The 21,462-nt window shown below is 37.7% G+C and overlaps 1 protein-coding gene across 1 annotated transcript in view; it reads left to right on the top strand.

The window, feature by feature from the left end:
- Positions 1-21,462, top strand: part of LOC126831955 (calcitonin receptor) — a 174,339-nt gene that overhangs the window by 144,047 nt on the left and 8,830 nt on the right. Inside the window, exons 5-12 of the mRNA XM_050562620.2 lie at positions 823-914; positions 8,056-8,182; positions 9,342-9,495; positions 10,830-10,896; positions 12,094-12,157; positions 17,259-17,344; positions 19,204-19,339; positions 20,248-20,289. Coding sequence (XP_050418577.1) covers positions 823-914; positions 8,056-8,182; positions 9,342-9,495; positions 10,830-10,896; positions 12,094-12,157; positions 17,259-17,344; positions 19,204-19,339; positions 20,248-20,289 — 768 coding nt within the window. The remainder of the gene's footprint in view (positions 1-822; positions 915-8,055; positions 8,183-9,341; positions 9,496-10,829; positions 10,897-12,093; positions 12,158-17,258; positions 17,345-19,203; positions 19,340-20,247; positions 20,290-21,462) is intronic.

Raw genomic sequence — 21,462 nt, forward strand, 5'->3', positions numbered from 1 at the left:
AAGTTCAATATACATTTTTCATATATAAAATTAAAGCCATTGATGTTCACTTGGTTCCATTGTAGACTACAGTAGTGATTCTCTAAACGAAATATCAGTTAAAAACGCTTGTTTGTGTCCTAGGGGAAGGTCCAAAGCGTGCTAAAATAAAAGTTAAACAGATTGTTTAAAACCGTTAAAATCCCTTGCAAACGGCAATTATTTACATAGTTATAATAAATGTGATATATTTCATAAGATTCCGAAGAGTATATAAACATAATTTAAAAAAAGGTTATATACCATCTTTGGGGTGACGGTGGCTAAGTGGGTAAGACGTTGGCTCGCTAGCCCGGTGGTTGGGTGTTGATCCCTGCATTGGCCGAGAAAATACATCCAGATTTTCCGACGTGGTTCTCCCCTTGTCAGTGTTGCAGGGCAGAGGGCCTGACACGGACAGCTGTCTAGTCGTTAGGATGGGACGAAAAGCCGAGGTCATGTGTACACATTGGCGTGCACGTAAAAGATCCCTTGATAGATCGAATTCGCTATAAAATTATAGACTGTAGTGCCGCTGCCCGAGCAAAATTCCCCTCACAGCACTCTGTATGCCCGTCTTCATTAGCCCAGTCGGAGCAGAACAGTAGGACGTTAAACCCCATTTCATTTCATTTATACTATCTTGATCTCGATATTCGTGGATAGAAATCATTGAACCGAATATTTTTGGTGTATGAATTCAACAGGAAAGGAAATAAAGGGTGGTGTATTGACATTTTGTTTTTAAAATTTTCAGATTTAGAATAAATATGGTATTAACTGTTGATTTTTTTTTGATTTCAGGCTGAGCACAGTGTTATGATGGTATACATATCTGGTTACGCCCTTTCAATAATTCTACTTATCATCAGTATGATTATCTTCGCTTGTTTCAGGTAAGGTCATCGTGAACATCAATATCATGTAATGTTCAAAGAAATCATGCTGTGAACATATGCAACGATCTTCCTCAGTTCAAATACCCCTCTGTCACAAAGCTCTGATATTCTCTAGCTGACCCCACAGTTCACATACATTCACTTTCACCCAGCTCTGGCATTCTATAACCGATCCTCTCAGCTCAAATATACCGCTGTCACAAAGCTGTGGTGTACTCTACCTGACCCCCCCCCCCAGTTTAATTACACCAGTGTCACAAAGCTTTGCTGTACTTGTTCTGATTTCCGCGGTTCACATACACCGCTGTCACAAAGCTGTGGTGTACTCTACCTGACCCCCCCCCCCCAGTTTAATTACACCAGTGTCACAAAGCTTTGCTGTACTTGTTCTGATTTCCGCGGTTCACATACACCGCTGTCACAAAGCTACGGTTCTCCCTAGTCGAACCCCTCAGTTGAAACATTCCAGTGGCACAAAAAGTTGGTGGTTTCTGGCTCAATCGTCCTGAATACCTTGTTGCCACTAAGCTTTGGCGGAATATTTCGGATGAGCATAAAACCATAATGAAAGCTCAGAAGGATAAAAAATTAAGAAACTATAAGTCTGCAATTATTTACTTAATTGACTAAATATAATGATAATTGCTTAACCTTTGATTCACCCCGTAATAGATTTATCTGCGAGATAATTTTTTGTTTAAATTGTTATCTTATGTTGTGAAATCAAAACGAATGTGATCTCATGAAAATACATTTGTCATGAAATTACGCTTGCCAAGTTTTATAATTATTTCCTTGTTCCTGTTATCCTACATTGTGAAATCAAAAAGAATGTGATCTCATAAAAATACATTTGTCATGAAATTACGCTTGCCATGTTGTATGATTATTTCTTTGGTTCCTGTCAATGGGATGACCACCATGTCTCGGTAAATATGGTTCGGGAAGGGCCTGTTGGATTTGGCCAGTGGGGATTTTCCCACTACAACGTCACGGTGGTACGTGTACCAAGGCTTAAGAACTATGTCACTTATACCAAGAGTAGCTAGAATTAGAAGTGGGTGAACACTACAACGAAACGGTCGTTCGTGTTCAGGGGCTTAAGGGCTAGATTTATCCGAGCTATATCGAGAGCAGCTAGTGTAGAAGTGGCAACTGCTAAGCCACGGTCGCTCATGCTCAAAGGGTTAAGGGATATCTGAGCTATACCAAGAGAAGCTAGCTTATCCGTGGGCACAACAACGACACGATCATTGTGTTCAAAGGGTTAAGGACTAGATTATCTGAGCTATTCAATTCTAGCTAGCTTAGAATTAAAGACAGGGAAGGACAAAAATGATTGACGCTTTGATTCTTAACCTATATCAAAGAGAAACGTATAAATTACGAGGGACTATTTTACGGATCAAAACAAAAGCCATAACCTCAAACCGTAATGACAATCTTAACATCAATTTAGGTGACTGGTTCTAAACTAAGTACATGATTAACGACGTAAAGATAACATCAAGCCGCTAATAAGACTTCATTACGTCTAAACAGATTACACCGAGGTTACTCCACAAACAGTCATCTTAGGCTAAGAACTGTCATTGAGCGCGAGACCAGTTATTTCCAATAACATAATTATCCCAAAGCCAGCAATTTTTCCTCTTGATTTTATTTCTCTTAAGAAGGTACTTCAATGATAAATCTTACTGTCAAACCGAAATTCAAAATTGTGAAAAGTCTAATGTTACCCCGATGCATACAATATTTAAAACGGACAATGATAACATTCGATCATTAATTCGTAATGGTAATATTCAAAACTTCCAATGATAATTATATATAAAACTTGCGATGGTTATATTTAAAGCTTACCATGGTTATATTTGAAACTTGTAATGGTAATATTTAAAACTTACCATGGTATAATTTTATTTGAAACTTTCAATGGTAATATTTAAAACTTGCGATGGTTATATTTAAAACTTGCGATGGTTATATTTAAAACTTACCACAGTAATATTTGAATATTGTAGTGGTAGTATTTAAATTTAAAACTTACTATGGTATAATTATAGTTGAAACTTTCAATAGTAATATTTAAAGCTTGCGATAATTATTTGAAATTTGCAATGGTAATGTCCAATGATTTGAAACATGCAATGGTAATATTTGAAACTTGCAATGTAAATATTTGAAACTTGCAATGTAAATATTTGAAACTGGTAATAGTAATATTTGAAACTTTCAATGATTATATTTAAAACTTACAACGGTAATATTTGAAATTTACAATGATAATATTTGAAATTTACATCTATAATAGTTAATAAAACTTGCGATGTTTAAATATTTCAAATTTACAACGTTAATATTTCCAACTGATAATATAATTATTTCAAACTTGTAACAGTAATATTTCAAACTTACAATGATAATTATTTCAAACTTACAAATGGTAATATATAAGAAACTTACCATGGTAATAAATACAACTTACTATGGTAATATATAAAACTTGCGAAGTTAATATTTAACTGATTATAGTAATATATAAAACATGCAATTTTCATATTATATTTTATTCTTATGATGAGTTGGTGATGAGTTTACATTTCAAACATAGATATGTATTCATTTGAATATATATCCAGAATATTGAAAGTAGGTGTAAGAAATTAAACATCACTGGCATGGTCTTTACTGTCTGGAGAAAGGGATTGAGTTTAATATCCCGATCAGTTTAAGACTAACATGTACATATTTATTTTCCTCGGTCACGTGTAGTATGCTAGGGAGGTGAATTTTACCTTACAGTGGCGTTCCTGTCTAATTACCACCGGTACTTTTCAGTCTACCCTTGATCAATTGTCACGGGTTCTGAGCATCCCAAACTTAGGCTGCCTGTCTACAGCTAGTTCCGCCTGAGAACAGGCCCTAACCTGATTAACCGACATTTTAATTCCTACATCGACGATTTTAGTCGAAAACACTGAGTATGCTTTTAGTCATTTTTAGAAGTATTTATTTCTCTTCTATTTTCATATTGAATGAAATTAAATATGATTATTTAGCCGTTGTGTGTATGAAAGATGTCAAACTGATCAGAGCAGAGTCACGAAATAGTCCACTAATTATTCAATATGGCGGCGAGAGAGAGAGAAATGTGGTTTAATGTCCACTTGACACAAACTAGGTCATTTCGGAACTAACGTATGGTTTAATTTTATTTCAATAATTCGCTTGCGCGTAGGGATCTTTAGCAGTGGGAGGAAACTGGAGGACCCGGAGAAAACCCCCTAGGTTGAACAGGCGACCCTACTCCTTGTCACGTACAACCGGGGAATCGAAATCACGCCAGTTGACTCAATGACAGACTTTATGATACAGCGCGCACACGCTAACCATTCAGCCATCCAGTCCCCCAATATGGCGGCGCCCATGAAATATAATTTCACATAAGCGGTTTTAGGAGTATCTAACCTTGTTTTGAAAGATAAACAGATTGAAACTGTAAAGACCGTTTACAGTGGTAAAGTCTGTATTGCAATATTACCCACTAGCACATATTATATATCGCTTTCACAGGAGTGGCAGAAGTCGACGTTTTGCTAACTTGACATTTGTTTACATAAACCACGTGCTTCGGGTGCACAAAGCAGTAGGCGTCCCACCTCGAAATGATCACGTGAGCGTTTTAAATGGACGGTATTTAGGGCAGTGATGTATTCTCGAAGTATGACGTAGATAGATCGCTGTGTGCAGTATGGGGTTCTGGGGTCTGCGCTTTAAAATGCTAGTACTGTATGTAGACTACGGTTTGTCGTATCATGTGGTATATTGAATTGCATGAATGACCCTGCACTCAGCAGACATAATCGTGAGGTTCTACTTGGCCCAGTCCTGGATTCCAATACTGTATATTGTAATCAAGGGTCTAGAACCCTAGCCACCCCTTACTACATGGGTTAGTGTAAGCCGAGTTACTGACATGTCATGGTATTTTGAGATAGCAACTAGAAGCATTGTTATGACAAGTGAACAGTAATGATATGTACATGTACGTTATGACCCTGTTGGACCCATCAGATCAATAGTCATGTCATCAATGAAACTCGTGTAGTCGTATATGATAGCCATTAACCGTTATAACAATTACACACTGTCATAGTTATTCACCATTTCTTACACGAATTACGATGATTTATTTCTTGGACTGAATTAGTAACCTTTATATCTTGATATTAAAGACCCGCGTACAGTATATATATATATATAGAGAGAAATGGGGTTAAACGTCCACTCGACAAACTAGGTCATTTCAGGACTAACATGTGGTTCAGTTTGATTTCAATATTTCGCTTGCGCGTAAAGGTCTCTAGGAGTGGGAGGAAACCGTGTCACCCGGAGAAAACCCACGAGGTTGGCAGGCGACCCTACTCCTTGTCACGCACATGTCGGGAATCGAAACCACGCCAGTTGACTCAATGACAGACCTTATGATGCAACACCACGCGTTAACCCCCCCCCCCGCTCCGTCCGGTATAGTCGATTCAATATACATCGTAAAATGAAATGAAATAAAATGAAGTTTCACGTCTTAGTTCCCGGACCGCTTGGTTAGTATGAAACCTAGACCGTTAGGCTATGAACAAAATACTGATGTAAAGAATGAAGTTGTCTAACACTACCATACCAGTCGCCATGTTACAAACTTAAACCTACATTATGTAAGAACTAAATCTGCCAATATAGGCCTTTCTTTAGGTCTGGAATGTTATATAAACTATTAATTAGATAGTTATTAACAAGAAAAGACCTTAATTAACTCTCAATGCCATCTTATGTGTAGTTTTTTCACTGGATTTGAATCAGTTCTGCTGCTCAACGCTCATTGATGATTAAATCCAAAAATGGATAATCGAGACTAATTTTTTTATCGTACATAATTTAGTAATGATGATCGAGGCTATGCCTAATATTCAATCGCTAATATCTCCGTTCAGAGTGAATCAATTTGACTGAAATGTTTGGCATATTCCCTTTACATTATCTAGTTTGTAACTATTATACTGAGAACTGTCAGCTCTTTATCTAATCTTCCATAATGCCCTTTAATAAATACAGATTATCAGTTCTTTTTTCTTAAAAGAAGGAGCGGAACAGTAGGACGTTAAACCCCATTTCATTTCATTTCATTTCTTAAAAGAAGAGAAATAATATACTCTGTAACTAAAGTTAACGCCACATCAGCCATGTCACCTTTAAGTAAGGGGGGGGGGGTGGATGGCTGAATGGTTAGCGTGCGCGCGCTGCATCATAAAGTCTGTCATTGAGTCGACTGGCGTGGTTTCGAATCCCCGGTTGTACGTGACAAGGAGTAGGGTCGCCTGTCCAACCTCGTGGGTTTTCTCCGGGTCCTACGGTTTCCTCCCACTGCTAAAGACCCCTACGCGCAAGCGAATTATTGAAATAAAATCAAACCATATGTTAGTCCCGAAATGACCTAGTTTGTGTCAAGTGGACGTTTAACCTCATTGCTCTCTCTCTCGCACCTTTAAGTAACGTCTGAAAAAGATGCGTCACAATTCATCATATCCTCTCCTCCATTTCCAACCATCGTCTTCCGGGATGTGGACTAATGAAATTTCATCCCCCAGGGCTACTCATTAGCTAAGTATCTGAATGACCCAGAAGTAGTTCTATTATATCAACCGCATATGAATACACTCCAATGATTTTGAGAATATATTTTTAAACTTATCTCGACGCTACAAAAATATAGTGCAAAGTTAACGGATTTCAGATATTGGCTATGTCCTGACACATATAGAGACTTTATGTCTAGAAATAAACACAGTCCACGATAAAGAAATGTCAGCTTCTTTTATGGAATGTTCAACTATACTATCTAATTACAATCATGTGAATTATTACGTTTCTTTTATCCGGGTTGTTCATGCTATAAATATAATCAAAACATGTCTAAACAGTTGGCAGGATTTGTTGGATCACGTCGAAGTGTTGGACAGCCATATGGTCATATATTGTCTGTGAGATCGACCATATAACCCCGTGGGTTCTTTCCAGTTCATCTGGGTCTGTCCTGCTGCCGGAGACACCCACGAGCAAGCGAATGTTTGAATTTAAATTGTTCCATATGTTAGTCCCGAAATGACCCAGGTTGTAATTAATTGACGTTACCCCCTCCCCTCTCTCTCCTTCTCTCTCTCTCTCTCCCCCCCTCTCTCTCTCTCTCTCTCTCTCTCTCTCAGAATGTCAGAATGTCGCATAATTACACGAGAAGCAAAGTATGGGAGTTGCGGATTGCAATTAAAAGGAAAATGTCGCTGCATAATAACAATCCTAGGCAGTGGGTCACTTTTAGCAACTGTTGAGGAAAATGCAGACAACGAAAAAACGAACTGGACAAACGAATTGGAAAATACTAACAAATTTTGTGCCGTTGTTCATTTAAAATGTTAGGTTTTCTATACGTGGAGTTTGGGGACATCCATCGGTAGTTGTCTCATGGTTTCCCCAATGGGTTCCCCACGGCTTCTTTGCACATGCATTCCCCAAATAGGCCATGGTCACTTAACTGGGTTATTTCTAAAATTCTGTAAGATTCTTTAAATTCATAAGAAGCAGAAACCATTTAAGTTATATTAACTAATAATAGAAGCTGTTCAATATAATACCTTCTGTATACTGTTATTTGTCTATGGGTCAGTTTAGTTCATCATCTATAAACTATTAACATCGAAATTTTATACACTTTTAAAACTCGTTGTATAACACCAGGACCTATAATGGTTCTATTAAATATCCTATAAATATAGGATATTTGAAAAGCCATAGGAAAAGTGTTGTTCCGGTGAAAACACCATGGAACCCCGTTTATGGCCCATGTGTTTTGTACTTGAGATTTACTACTTATTACGTACAATTTGTTTACTTGTGTGAGATTTTGTATTTATTACGTACAAGTTTTGTATATATTACGTACAATTTGTGAATTCCCATCAGATTTTGTATTTTGTAAGTACATATTAAAATATTATGAATGAGCAAGTCCCAAAGCCAACATGTAATTATCCCCTTAATGTGATTTTAATGGTTTGCTGGATTTTGTTTTTGCATTTTCCAGGCAATTAAAATGTACTCGAGTGACTATACATCAGCATCTATTTTTATCTTTCATCCTGGCCGGCATGTTTTGGATTTTATATTATACTTTGATTCCAATGAACAAAGAAAATATGGATAACAATTCTGTAAGTATTCCACAGACTTCCAAATATTCAAATATCAATTTCAGTTGGTATTCCAAAATATCCAACTATCATTGAAATTAATTAACTTTCAATCATGCCGATCGCTTTTCGCATTTAAAGCGAGTTCGTTTCTTCTTGGTCGAGGCCACGGTGGCTCAGTGGATAAGGTGCTGGATCGCTAACTAGTATTGGTTGAGAGAGCTTCCAGTGTGTTTCCCCCTTGTCAGGGGTGCAGGGCGTAGGGCCTGGCAAGGGATATCTAGTCGTTCGGATTGGACGAAAAACATAGGTCCCATTACGTAAATAACTCTTTGGCAGTTGGAATTCCAATTTCCGTTATAGCACACTGCATCGGGTATACCCGTCTTCATTACCTCGGTTGGAGCAGGACAGTACGACGTTAAACCATATTTCATTTATTTATTTATTCATTCATTCATCGTCGATATCATCTACTCGATTTCGTATTTTATTTACGAGCTAATAACGATGATGGAATGTGATCAAACATAATTAATAGTAAAGCACGTGTTATGTGTTGCACACAGTGAAGTAACACTGTTGACTTCCTAATATAGTTATATCCTCGAATAAACCACTGAATATAATAACATCAATTATTCATTTATGCATAGCATTTGATCTAATAATTCAGTTTATGACTCAATGTGTACTCGCCGTATATAGTGTTAGAGATGTGATTACATACAATAGTTGATACAGGGCTACCGACCGAATTTTTATGTACCAGAGTAAGCTTACCCCCCCCCCCCACCCCAACCCCCACTTTGCAAGGACATTGCACAAAATAGGGCTTCTAATTACACCCCCCCCCCACACACAGTCGGAGTAAGGCACGGGGCTCTGTGGCACAAATACTGATCATGCCGACGTAAATACATATTCACGGACCCTGGGGCGATATACCGACTTTACACCCCCCACCCAGCAATCTGCTAGGTCTACGTTGATGACTAACCTTAATTTTATTATAAGTTCAAGTGTTGTATATAATGTCATATGTAATAATCGTGACTAAATATAATTATACAAAAATGAAATAGTTTATGACTAAATGTAATTACTTGGGTGAAGGCGTGGTGCATAGCATCACATGCCATAACACAGTTTATGACTAAATGTAATTATTTAATTGCAGGCGTGGTGTATAGCATTACATATAATAACACAGTTTATGACTATATGCAATTATTTTTGGATGTTTTGTGAGGGATTCTATCTACATACCCTGATTGTCATCGCCTTTACTAAAGAGAAGAAACTTCTGTGGATCTGCACCGTGATTGGCTGGGGTCTGTATATACTAACTATGATCACACGCTGAACCATATCCCCTTACAATGTGTACATTGTTTTATTTTTCCAATATATTACCAAAGATTGGTATTACTATAACTTGAACATGTCACTGAACATATCAGTGTAATACAGTATATTGCTAGAAATATCAATGGCGAGTGAGTGCATTGCTAGAAATAGCCACGGTGGTTCAATTAGTAAGATGTTGGCCCAGAAAGTTCATTGGGAATTTCCTGCGAGGTTTCTCGTGTCAGTGGTGCAGGACAGAAGGCCTGGCAAAGGATAGCATTTAGTCGTTCGGATGGAATTCGATATGTCCGAGCAAAATTCCGTCCTTCATAGCACACTAAAACGCATATTATGCCCCTCTTCATTAGACCAGCTGGAACAGAACAGTAGGAAATGAAATGAAATGAAATAAAATGTTGTTTAATGGCACGTCAACTCCAACCGGGCTATATTGCGCCAAACATATGGTGAATCTAACGAGACAAAGAACAGTAGGAGTTTAAACCCCATTTCATTTCATTTGGTATCGTTAGTAATATGAGTGTACTAGAGTATGTTAGTAATATGAGTGTACTAGAGTATGTTAGTAATATGAGTGTACTAGAGTATGTTGCAATAAATACGAGTGTAATGCAGTACATTATCGCTAATATCGAGTCACCTGAACAACCTCATGGATTTCTCTAACACGAGAAGGAAATGGGGTTTAACGTCCACTCGACACAAACTAGGTCATTTCGGGACTAACACACGGTTCAATTTTATTTCAATAATTCGCTTGCACGCAGGGGTCTTCAGCAGTGGGAGGAAACCGGGGGACCCTACTCCTTGTCACGTACAACTGGGGAATCGAAACCACGCCAGTTGACTCAATGACTGACCTTATGACAGAACGTGCATGCGCTTACCATTCGCCCCACCACTATTTATTACGAGGATATCTCAATCAAAATTCGAGATATTTGCACGTGTTGATCTACTTTGAACTGAACATATTGCATTTCCGTGGATATCCATATATCGAGAATTGAAAGATGAGTAATATTCTTCTGAAAATTTGTTTCATAATAATGTACCTTTTTATGTCATCATTTAGAATACTAAGGCATGGAATGTTCATTTAGAATAATCATACAATATACAATGAACGGTGATTCAGTTGAGGATTAACGTCTCGTCAACACCAAAACTTGGTATTTTTGAAACTTGTAAATAATATGCAAGATGGTTAATTTATGGTATCCGTTTATTTGGATTAACTGGATTTTTTCCTTATCTTGAATAAATTGTATAACAACTATCCCTTCTTTTTTATTAGTTTTGCCAATTGTCCCAACTGTGTTTTATTTGGGATTCAGAGCCGCCAGTGAGGAAGATAATTCAAAGTAAGTATAGACACTGACTCCAGTGCAACTATGTCATTATAATTAAAACCACCCAGTGCGTTCCGTTTCTTTTTCGTTTGAATTTCAATTTTGATGAAATGTGTATACCTACGTAAATGACAACCATGTCGAAATACAAATTGATTTTGGTGTATGTCTTGTAATGTTTTTTACCAAGACAAGGAAACAGATGATTGCGTAGAAACCCAATCTATAATTATGTTTCCAGTGTTCATTTTGTTTCTGTCAGATTTTGCTTTGCTTTAGAACAATGTTATTGATGAGTCTAGTAGCCATTGCGGAGGTGGTTGGGGCAGCTTGGGGGGGGGGGGGGTCAAAAACGTGCGCTTAATTTCGTACGTGTAATGTATTATTTGAAGAACTGTTATACTTAGATGACTGAACTAGTTCATTGTCCGTTACCAATTGATCGCCGTCTCTCCGTCCTAAATTCGTGTAACAGGAAAACGTGATGCTCTTTTCTTGCTGAAAGTGATAATACCTCTTCTTGAATTACATACGTAGAAAGTAGTCATTCAAGTTTCTGTGGTTAAATGTAGTTAGCAATCATATGATTGATGATTCCATTAATGAAGATATTACCAAATATTTTCTAGCAGACAGTAGCATTGTATTCTTCTCCTACTTCTTGTCTGCGATACCATTTACTGTGGAAGAAGACCACGTCGGATTAAACAATGCACCATATATTACTTGCATTTCAGTCTTTGTATCAAAGCGACATGGGTCGGGCGTTTTAAAAATAGAAGCAACTCATCAGAGCTGGTATTGTCTTGAATTTATCAAGACCATAGCGAGACGCATTCTTTTGACTGATAAATTCTAATTATAATAAAATAAAACCAATTACGAACAATCCAAACCATAAGACAGAATTCGAAGTCCTAAAAAACGTTATAGGCAAAATAGTGTATTCAAGCAAAATAGTGTAATCAGCAAATGGACTGCTCCTCGTGTATAAAATGCAGGACAAACAGTGGTAATTATATTACTTTACCAATAAATACGTTATGTTTTGGGACTATTTACCCATAACTATGTACAGAAACTGGGACGCTGCCGATTGGTCTGGAAGTGTTTAATTTTGTAAAAGACAATAATTTTTGTATTTTAAAGTGGTTTTAATTAATAATGTTTATTGCTCGGGTTGTTGATATCTGTGTTCTGTTATTTCAGATGCTGGCTTAATCAATCGTCGTTAATGTGGTTTACCTTGGGGCCTGGTGTTGTCTCACTCGTGGTAAGTTGAATAAAGTATTGAAAAACATATGGGTGAGAGCGAAATGGGGTTTACGTCAACTCAACACACACTGGGTCATTTCGGAACTAACATGATGTTTAGCAGTGACGGGAAACCGGGTGAGCCGAGAAAAAAGCTACTTGATTGAGCAGTTGACCATACTCCTTGTCACTTATGCAACCAAAGCGACTTGACTCATTGATAAACCTTAAGATCTAAAGTACACGGTTTAGACCAGAAGACCACAAACTGCACCAACACACCCTAGAGAAATTCCAAAGATTCCGAAACCGCTGTCGCTATTTGACTAGCTAGTAGGTTTGCCCCGGTTCCGAGAGAGTAAAACCATGAATGTATTTGGCTCACTGTTTATGAAATCAGGATGTACGGTGGATCACTGATTAGGACACTCGCCCACTAACTGACAGTGATGTGGGACGTCACCCCGTGCCAGGACTAAGTCATGGCCATTTGGATGGCTTGTGTACTTGTTCTCGTGCACGTGCACCACGTGAAAAAATCCTTGCAAGCTGCAATTCGATGAATAGTAAACGAAAACGCCACTCCATGTCCTAAAAGAAATTGCCACATACTACAATCCTTAGTTATGCAGAATAATAAGACACACTAAAGCTCATTTTATTTTTTATTGAACCTATTCTATAACAACTAGCTTGATAACCAGGAGGTCGCGGGTTCACTTCCGGTGGTGGCCCAGTATTTTCCTATGGATTTTCCGACGTGGTTTCCCGTAGTACAGGATTGAAGGCCTGGCAGAGAACAGTGGGGTCTCGTGTACATAAAACAACGCTTTGCATATATTCGTCCTCGTTATCCTGGGGCCTGTTTCACGAAATTTTAACTAAGATAAAATCCAAATTTTAGTAATTTGATTGGATAATATTAGACTGATTGTAGTGCTTAGCCAATCAAAATTGAAGTATCTACTAAAATTTGGATTTTATCTTAGTTAAAATTTCGTGAAACAGGACCCTGGTTAATAAACAGGACATTAAACCTCATTTAACTTCATTTTAGAACAGACAAGAAATGATATAAAGTGCTACATCACTTTCTTATATAAAAAAAACACCCACTCGTCTCTATATAAATGAAGACAAGATCGGGCTATTCTGCACACTTATGACTTTAAATGATGCCTCTTTGGTCCACTTTTATAAAACAGAACGTTGTTTAATCTGTAAAGGATCTCTCTTGTAAAATGTGAAGTAGACTGTCGAGTGCAGACAGGTTTTGAAAGGAAAAAGATGGCAATCTTTAAACCTATACTTGAAGTCATTAAGAGTTATATGGATAACATTGGCTATTATATTTAAACCTTTGGAATATTAGCATCTGAGTGTCTTGGTTGTGGGGAGGGGTGGGGGTGGATGGTTAGCGCATGCGCGTTGCATAATAAGGTCTGTCATTGAGTCAACTAGCGTGGTTTCGATTCCCAGGTTGTACGTGACAGGGAGTAGGGTCGCCTGTCCACCCTCGTGGGTTTTCTCCGGGTCCTCCGGTTTCCTCCCACTGCTAAAGACCCCTACGCGCAAGCGATTTATTGAAATAAAATTAAAAACATATTTTAGTCCCGAAATGACCTAGTTTGTGTCGAGTGGACGTTAAACCCCATTTCTCTCTCTCTCCCTCCCCTAACCCTCGGCACATTTAACCATAAAAACGTGACAAGGAGTAGAGTCGCCTAGTTTGTGTCGAGTGGACGTTAAACCCCATTTCGCTCTCTCTTTGTTATCTTGGTTGCCAAGTTATGCAAGCAAATAGGGCTACAATGATAATGTCTACGAAATGTATGCCTATTTATGGCAACCCGTGACATTTTAGTCGATAGCCCTGTGAGTGATTGGTCCCAACATCGATCCTGGTACTTCAGCGGATATCTGATGGCTGTGATAAGACCAGTTTGATGCGTGACATGTGAACCTATTTTGGGATAAATAAGGTGAAGACAGTATATTGTTTTGTTATTAGACTGGTGACTGTCTTGATCAATGTTGCTATAATAAATGGTCTAAAAATACCATCCACCATATCAATAATACAATAATTTACCTTAACACGGTGTGTAACTATCGCCTCTTGGTACCGACACGCGCCAAAACCTGCTAGATTGCCTTCTGCTTTCCGAAAGGTCAGCTTAAAGGTGCCACAACATGCTTGCGAATAACGATTGCATCGTTGTCTGGGATCGTCTGACCTCAGCAAGGAATTTGCTGACACCTTTTGGTGCCGACAAGGGAAATGTTCACCAGATTGGCGTCTGTTTTCTTTAATGTCAATTTAAAGACACTACGTATGCGTGGCAAAGAGACTGGGATGCGTTCCGAATGCACCAACATATATATAACAAAGAAACGAGATTTGTTTAATGTATTCTAAGGAAGGAAGTGACGCGATCTAATTACATTATATTCGATATTTGGACCAATAGATCGTTAATATTATTGATCGATTATGAAACGTGTTCTTTTGCAGCTCTTCACTTCCTTATAAAAATGCAACACAAATTACTGATGTACATTTATTCAGAAATTACGGTGCCCATTTAACATTCCCCCTTTTTGTTGGTAACAAAAATAAAAACAGCCATATGTTACTAAATGTCTATCAAAGATGGAACCATTTATTTTAGTTTTCAAATGTCCGAGGTACAATCGTAACAAGGGGATACACTATATCACGTGTGCACGTAAAGGAACCTATTAAAGCTGGAATTCAGTGTCCTCCCCTAACATGGGGGGAGGGGGTTGGATGGCCGAATGGTTAGCACGTGCGCGCTGTATCATAAACCCTGTCATTGAGTCAACTGGCATTGTTTCGAATCCCCGGTTGTACGTGACAAGGAGTAAGGTCGCCTGTCCAACCTCGTGGGTTTTCTCCGGGTCCTCCGGTTTCCTCCCACTGATAAAGACCCCTACGCGCAAGCGATTTATTGAAATAAAATTAAAACCATATGTTAGTCCCGAAATGACCTAGTTTGTGTCGAGTGGACGTTAAACCCCATTTCTCTCTCTCTCCCTCCCCTAACATTCTGCACATTTAACCATAAAAACGTAACCATATGTTAGTCTCAAGGTATAGCCGTGAGAAAAGGATACACTATATACCCGTGTGCACTTAACAGAACCTATGAACGCTTGAATTATGTGTCCTCCCCTAACTTTCTGCACATTTAACCATAAAACGTAACCATGTGTTAGTATCTGCACAACTTGGTTAATTTAACATCAAGAGATTTTAATCCCGTGTCATATCACTCCCTTTAAGATCAATACATCATTATTCTGGTTGTTTAGTCACGGAGGACTGATTGAGAAAGACACGTATTGGTGCCAGCATCATGAGACACCCACAATGGCCTATTACTGTCAAAACTAATAAAGACAACGATTGCTTTAACTGACACCTTCTCTGCTTCAATGCTCAAAGGGTTAAGAAACTCCTTAGCTTTTAGAAAGTGATAGAGGGAAGAAAAAACGTGATGCATTTCAAAACATTTTTCTTTTTACAATGGTGATAATAGAAAGGATCTCTGATGACGAAATAGCGTGCACTGCTTCCAAAGTAATTACAACAGGGGCGTATGTTGTTGTTCCAGATGTCGTTCTCCATCAATTATAACACGTTTCAGTAATTAAACATAGGTTTTTAAACAATGCTCTACTTCGTTCAAATTAAACGCTTTACTTTCGTTTAGTGTGTTCGTATGATTCTGGGATAGAGGTTCAAAAAATGTTTTCAAATTGAACCCTAGTGTGTGGTTCATCATCCGATGTGTAGATGACAAGGAGATTGATTACTCGCGGAAACTTGTGGTTTTCCTCCAGGTCCATCGGTTTCTCCCTATCCTTACGAATTATGGAAACAAAGATGGTTTATTGTCTTTAAACGGATTTAAACTACACGGTTTTGTGATTAGGGTACCTCTTGTAGATTTGCAATGATTAATGTTGTGTCGGGTTTGCCTCTGGAATAATAAAAAATAATGAGAAAAAAAATAAAAGCGATACTAATACACATGGTTTATTTCAATTAAACCTACCAGTAGATTTTGTGTATCGGCGTATAAACAGGATGGGTAATTAAAGACGATTAACAGGATGGTTTAAATTAGAAGATTAACCGGATGGGTGATTAGATGATTCACAGGGTTGATAATTAGATGATTAACAGGATGGGTGATTAGATGATTAGCAGGGTGGGTAATTAGATGATTCACAGGATGGATGATTAGATAATGAACATGATGGGCGATTAGATGATTCACAGGATGGGTGATTAGATGATTAACAGGATGGGTGATTAGATGATTAGCAGGGTGGGTAATTAGATGATTCACAGGGTGGATGATTAGATAATGAACAGGATGGGTGATTAGATGATTCACAGGATGGGTGATTAGATGATTCACAGGATGGGTGATTAGATGATTCACAGGATTGGTGATTAGAGGATTAACAGGGTGGGTAGTACACATTGGACAACATTAAGGTTGACTTTAATTGAGCTATTTAGTTCCAATTAACGTCTTGAATTGGGTGTGACTTTATGTAGTATTTCTTATAGTGACTGAACAACGTCCTTTCATTTCAGTTAGGTTCGAATAAAGTCTTCAATCTAATGGGCGTGTCAATAAGTCTTTACCAATAAATATTCCTATCGAAATATAGAGCGGAAGTCAGTTTGTTCAGTGTTTGTTTAAAACTGTCGACTGTTGAACACAGAATGGGCCCCATCTGCTGACCCACAATGTCACATATCGACAAATACCCAATTTAAAAAGATTTATTTAAAGTAAACTTTTTATTTTTAATCCAAACTAAACGGGTCTAAAGGTTCAGGTTTTCAAAAGAAGCAGTCCAGTTTTGAGTCAAGATATTTGGAATTCAAGGGTCAATTACATGTATAGAGTGAAAACCAAACCCCGTTTGATTGTCTCAATACCAACTAATGATCTGGTGGATATAATCTAATTTATATTATCTTTCTTCCCTTTGATTCTCCCGTCTTTATTAACCCCAGTCGGAGCAGAGCAGTAAAACTTTAAACCCCATTTCATTTTCATTTCCTTTTGTTTCAGATCAATCTGTTGTTCGTCGTCAACATTCTACGTATCCTTGTGTCCAAATTACGGGCCTTTAATTCTAACGAAAGCCATCAGAACAGGTTTGTAATAATTAATATTAACAGGATTTAACTTTAGACATGGAATTTACTTGTGATTGCGATTTTAGAAGTACCCTTAGACATGAACCAGAACAAATGTATTCCCAAAAGGTCCGAAAGTATTTCATAGGCAAACTGTACATACGCATTGAGGCCTTAAATGCTCAACCAAAAGTTATGATATCTAAAGTTATTTTAAATATCTAATTTTTGCCCATGAACATCGATGATACCAACCTAGACTTTTTTAAAAAAAAAAAAATATTATCCATAGAATGCTTTTCAGTCTGTATTTGTGTTCAATTTGACTGACCATGTGGTGTGTAGTTTGATCGATTTTTGGATTTGTTTAACTATCAGTCTGTGGGTTAGGGCACTGACATGCACGTAAAAGAACGTTTGACTGCTGGCAATAGAAGACAAGTGGGTGAAAACGCCACTGTCTTGACAATAACCCCCAACTCTCTGGCATTGCAAAAGCATATGCTAGGTTCCCACTATCACGGGTCTTATATATTGAGGGCAGTCGTGGCAATCGTATAGGCCGTATCGTAACGTATCCGAACGTATCTGCACGTAACAGTTCATAGGGACAATCCTATTGTACTGCATCGCACGACAGTGGGAACCTAACGTAAATATATGTCTTTTAAAAATGTTTTGCCATTTTTCGAATTCACCGTTTGTTTTATAGATTTGCTGTTTTAATTATTTCTTTCCTATTTGCGTTTCCATATATCTTCATTATCCCGTTCGTTTGATAGATTCGCTGCCTTTAATTAACCCCATGGGCTTTGTATCTGATGATTGATTATTAAAAAAAATCCCCATTCATAACTTATTTAAAAAATGAAATATTTTGATTATTCAGCTATATTAAAGCTTTGTAGCATCTATCAATATCCTAATCATAAAACTACAAATTTTAATATAAAAGTTCATTTAGTTATAAAACATCAAATAATTTTCGCTCAGGCAACTGTAATTTTATGTTTGAACTGAAAGTTTATGCTTTCTGTTTTTACTGGAATATAGCCCTGTTCTCCAATTTTCGAATGTCTACCGAATAATTGTACATCTTAGGTTGATAATCTTTTAAATCCTCGGATATCTACCGATTGTTGGGTTTTTTTTTCAAATCAATGTTATATATGAATTGGATTGGTAAATCTACCAAATATTATACTGGTTTATTATCTTAATGGATTATCTCAAACTTTTGTGTTGCATGATAAGTGTTTGTTTATTGCCCAAGATGTCCGTACTAGTATCTACCAAGTTCCTTTTATTATGATCAATTGGCCGTGATTTATGTGCCCATAGTCTGTGGTATTACCCAACAATCGTTCAATCTAGCTAACTAAATTCACGGGGACATGATGTAGGATATATCTATAGGGAAATATATACTAACTTTATACTGGACAAATTGTACTATGGACAGAAGATTGTTTTTGAAGCAGGCCCTGCTTCTATCTTTGTTATGGAAATGAAATAGAATGGGGTTTAACCCCCCACTGATCTGTACCACCTGGACCGATGAAGAAGATGGACCTTTGTTAATTGAATAGCACGAGGAGAGTCTTGAAAGGGAAATCGCCGAGTCGTATGGACGGGAGGAAAATAGAAGTCCTCTCTAGATCATTATTAACATATGAAAACCCCTGAATGGGTTGTTGAAATAAGACTAATCCGTAGCGCCGCTGTTTGACCAAAATGTCCCTCATACCACACTGCATTAGGCCGATTGATTCAGAACCATTTCATTTCATTTCGTTTCCTTGTCAGAGTTGGGGCTAAGTCAAAGGTTGTGCCTCACTCAAAGTTTTGTAACTTTTAATATTTGTTTATTTTTCTAGACGAGCTGTACGGGCCGTGTTGATATTGATACCGTTATTGGGACTACAATATCTCGCCATTCCCTTCCGACCGGATAATGACCCCCAAGCCATGAAAATCTTCAAAATCTTTACAGCCTTTATTACTTCATATCAGGTAACGTTGTATTTAAAACTTCATTTTATTTGCTACGGAGATTCTAGCCCGAAACAGAATTACATATTCTGTTTACTGTGCCTTCTAAACTAGTAAAATTTCATTTGGAAGGAGGGGGGGGGGGGGCGAATGGTTAGCGCGTTCGTGTTGAATCATCAGGTCTGGCATTGAGTCAACTGGCGTGTCGATTTCCCGGCTGTACGTGACAAGTAGTAGGGTTGCCTGTCCGTGATAGCACACCCACTGCATGGAAATGAAATTAAGGTTTAACGTCTTATTGTTCTGCTCCGATAGGGCATATGGAAAATTTTGCTCGCCGGAAAATCACGATCAACTTATGCGGTCAACGCAGGGATTGAACAGGGGACCCCCAATTCAGCGAGCCGGGGTTACTCACTGAGCCACCGTGGCTCCCTCGCAGTGTATGTTGTCTGTCCGTGATCACTAGCCAATAGGGCGGTAAACCAGATTTCTAGTTCGTTTAATGATTGGAATTGATTGAATCTATTACCAAGAAAAAAGTATGACAGATAGACATACGTTAAGTAGTTCTTAACTTAGTTAATCGAACAGTTCTTAACTTAAATGGTTTAAATAAATTTGGACTCAAAACCAAATGATTGTTTTCAAAATGGCGGATATTATCTGTTTTCTACCAAGTCAGTCTACAGGATTTGATGTAATTGACATGATTAACTTAACTGGAATTTTTAATGTTATCTAGTTCCCGTATTTAGCATGTAATTGACAGCCTGTTTTCTGGTTTTGACATTTTAAGGATTTTTTTCTAAGAAGTTAATCAGGATATCAATTTAAGACGAAACAAAAAAAAGAAGAAAGAAACCAACATTAGTTGTTATTGATTTTTTTTTATTAAGAAAGATTGTTTTCTTCCCTTCTACTTGCAGGGCGTGTTCGTGGCTTTAATCTTCTGTTTCTTCAACGGAGAGGTAAATAATCGTCATATTTGTTATACGTCTACAGTTTAATGTGATCGTATTTTGTCGTCACCATGTTCCCTGATATGTCGTCCCTTATTTATGTTCATCTTTCCACAGTTATGGAAGGATTGAGCCAGGGTGGTTCAGTAAATAGGGCACTGGTGCACTAATAATAACAATAATGTATATTAGTAACGCGCTTTATGCATGCTCAAACCGCCACATTTAAGTTGTCTCTCGTCAAAAAAAATACACCTAAAACAATCTGTTTCTAATCTGGATAATAGAGCTTAAACAAATGAGTTGTGACTTAAAGATTGTGAATGTTTGAGATTTTCTACTGTTTACTGGTAACTTATTCCAAAGGCGAGGTGCAGCAGGATTGAAAATTTTATCACCAAATTGTTTTCGTTTTGTTTTCGGAACAGCAAGTATAATTTTGCTATGCGACCTGAGGGTACGTTTGGATTTATATTTTTTCAAAGTTCAGATAAATATAAGGGAGCGAGATCGTTTTGACATTGATACACTAAAGACAGAACTTTATACTGAATCCGGGGTTCGACAGGAAACCAGTGAAGAGACTTTAACACTGATGTCGCGGATGAACATTTTGAAGTTCTTGTTACTATCAAGGACATACTGAGTTTGATCTCAGTATTGTCTGTGAAGGTTCCTAGGGATTTACACAGGGTGGGGGGTTTGCCAAGGAATCGAGTCTCGTCCTTCTCTTGAAGTTGAAATTCGAAATAAGATTAGCACCGCTGTCCGGGCAAAATTCCTCTCATAGCAAACAGCTTGGCGTATGTCCGTCATTTTTTAAACCGGTCTGTGTTGAAAAGTAGGACGTTAAGTCCAAATTCATTTCGTCCATTTCTCCTTGAATTGAGTATTTCCCTTTGAAAGTGATGGTTTCCGATCATTTTTAAATCAGATCATTTACGTTTTCAGTTTATCACAATGTGTATGAAGCAGGATGCACCATATAATTCTATCACGTTATCTACTGTGCCATACATTCCCGCTATATGGACATTACATGGCTAATTCTAAACGAAATGAATTACGAGCGTACAAATTAGAACAAAATAGCAACAGTAGGCGTGGTAATTGTCAATAGCAAATATCTTAATCTGAATAAATTTGTACGCTAAGGGAATACTAAAGAGAGAAACATAGTTT

This window comes from Patella vulgata, chromosome 9, assembly GCF_932274485.2.
Source record: "Patella vulgata chromosome 9, xgPatVulg1.2, whole genome shotgun sequence".
Lineage (NCBI taxonomy): Eukaryota > Metazoa > Mollusca > Gastropoda > Patellidae > Patella > Patella vulgata.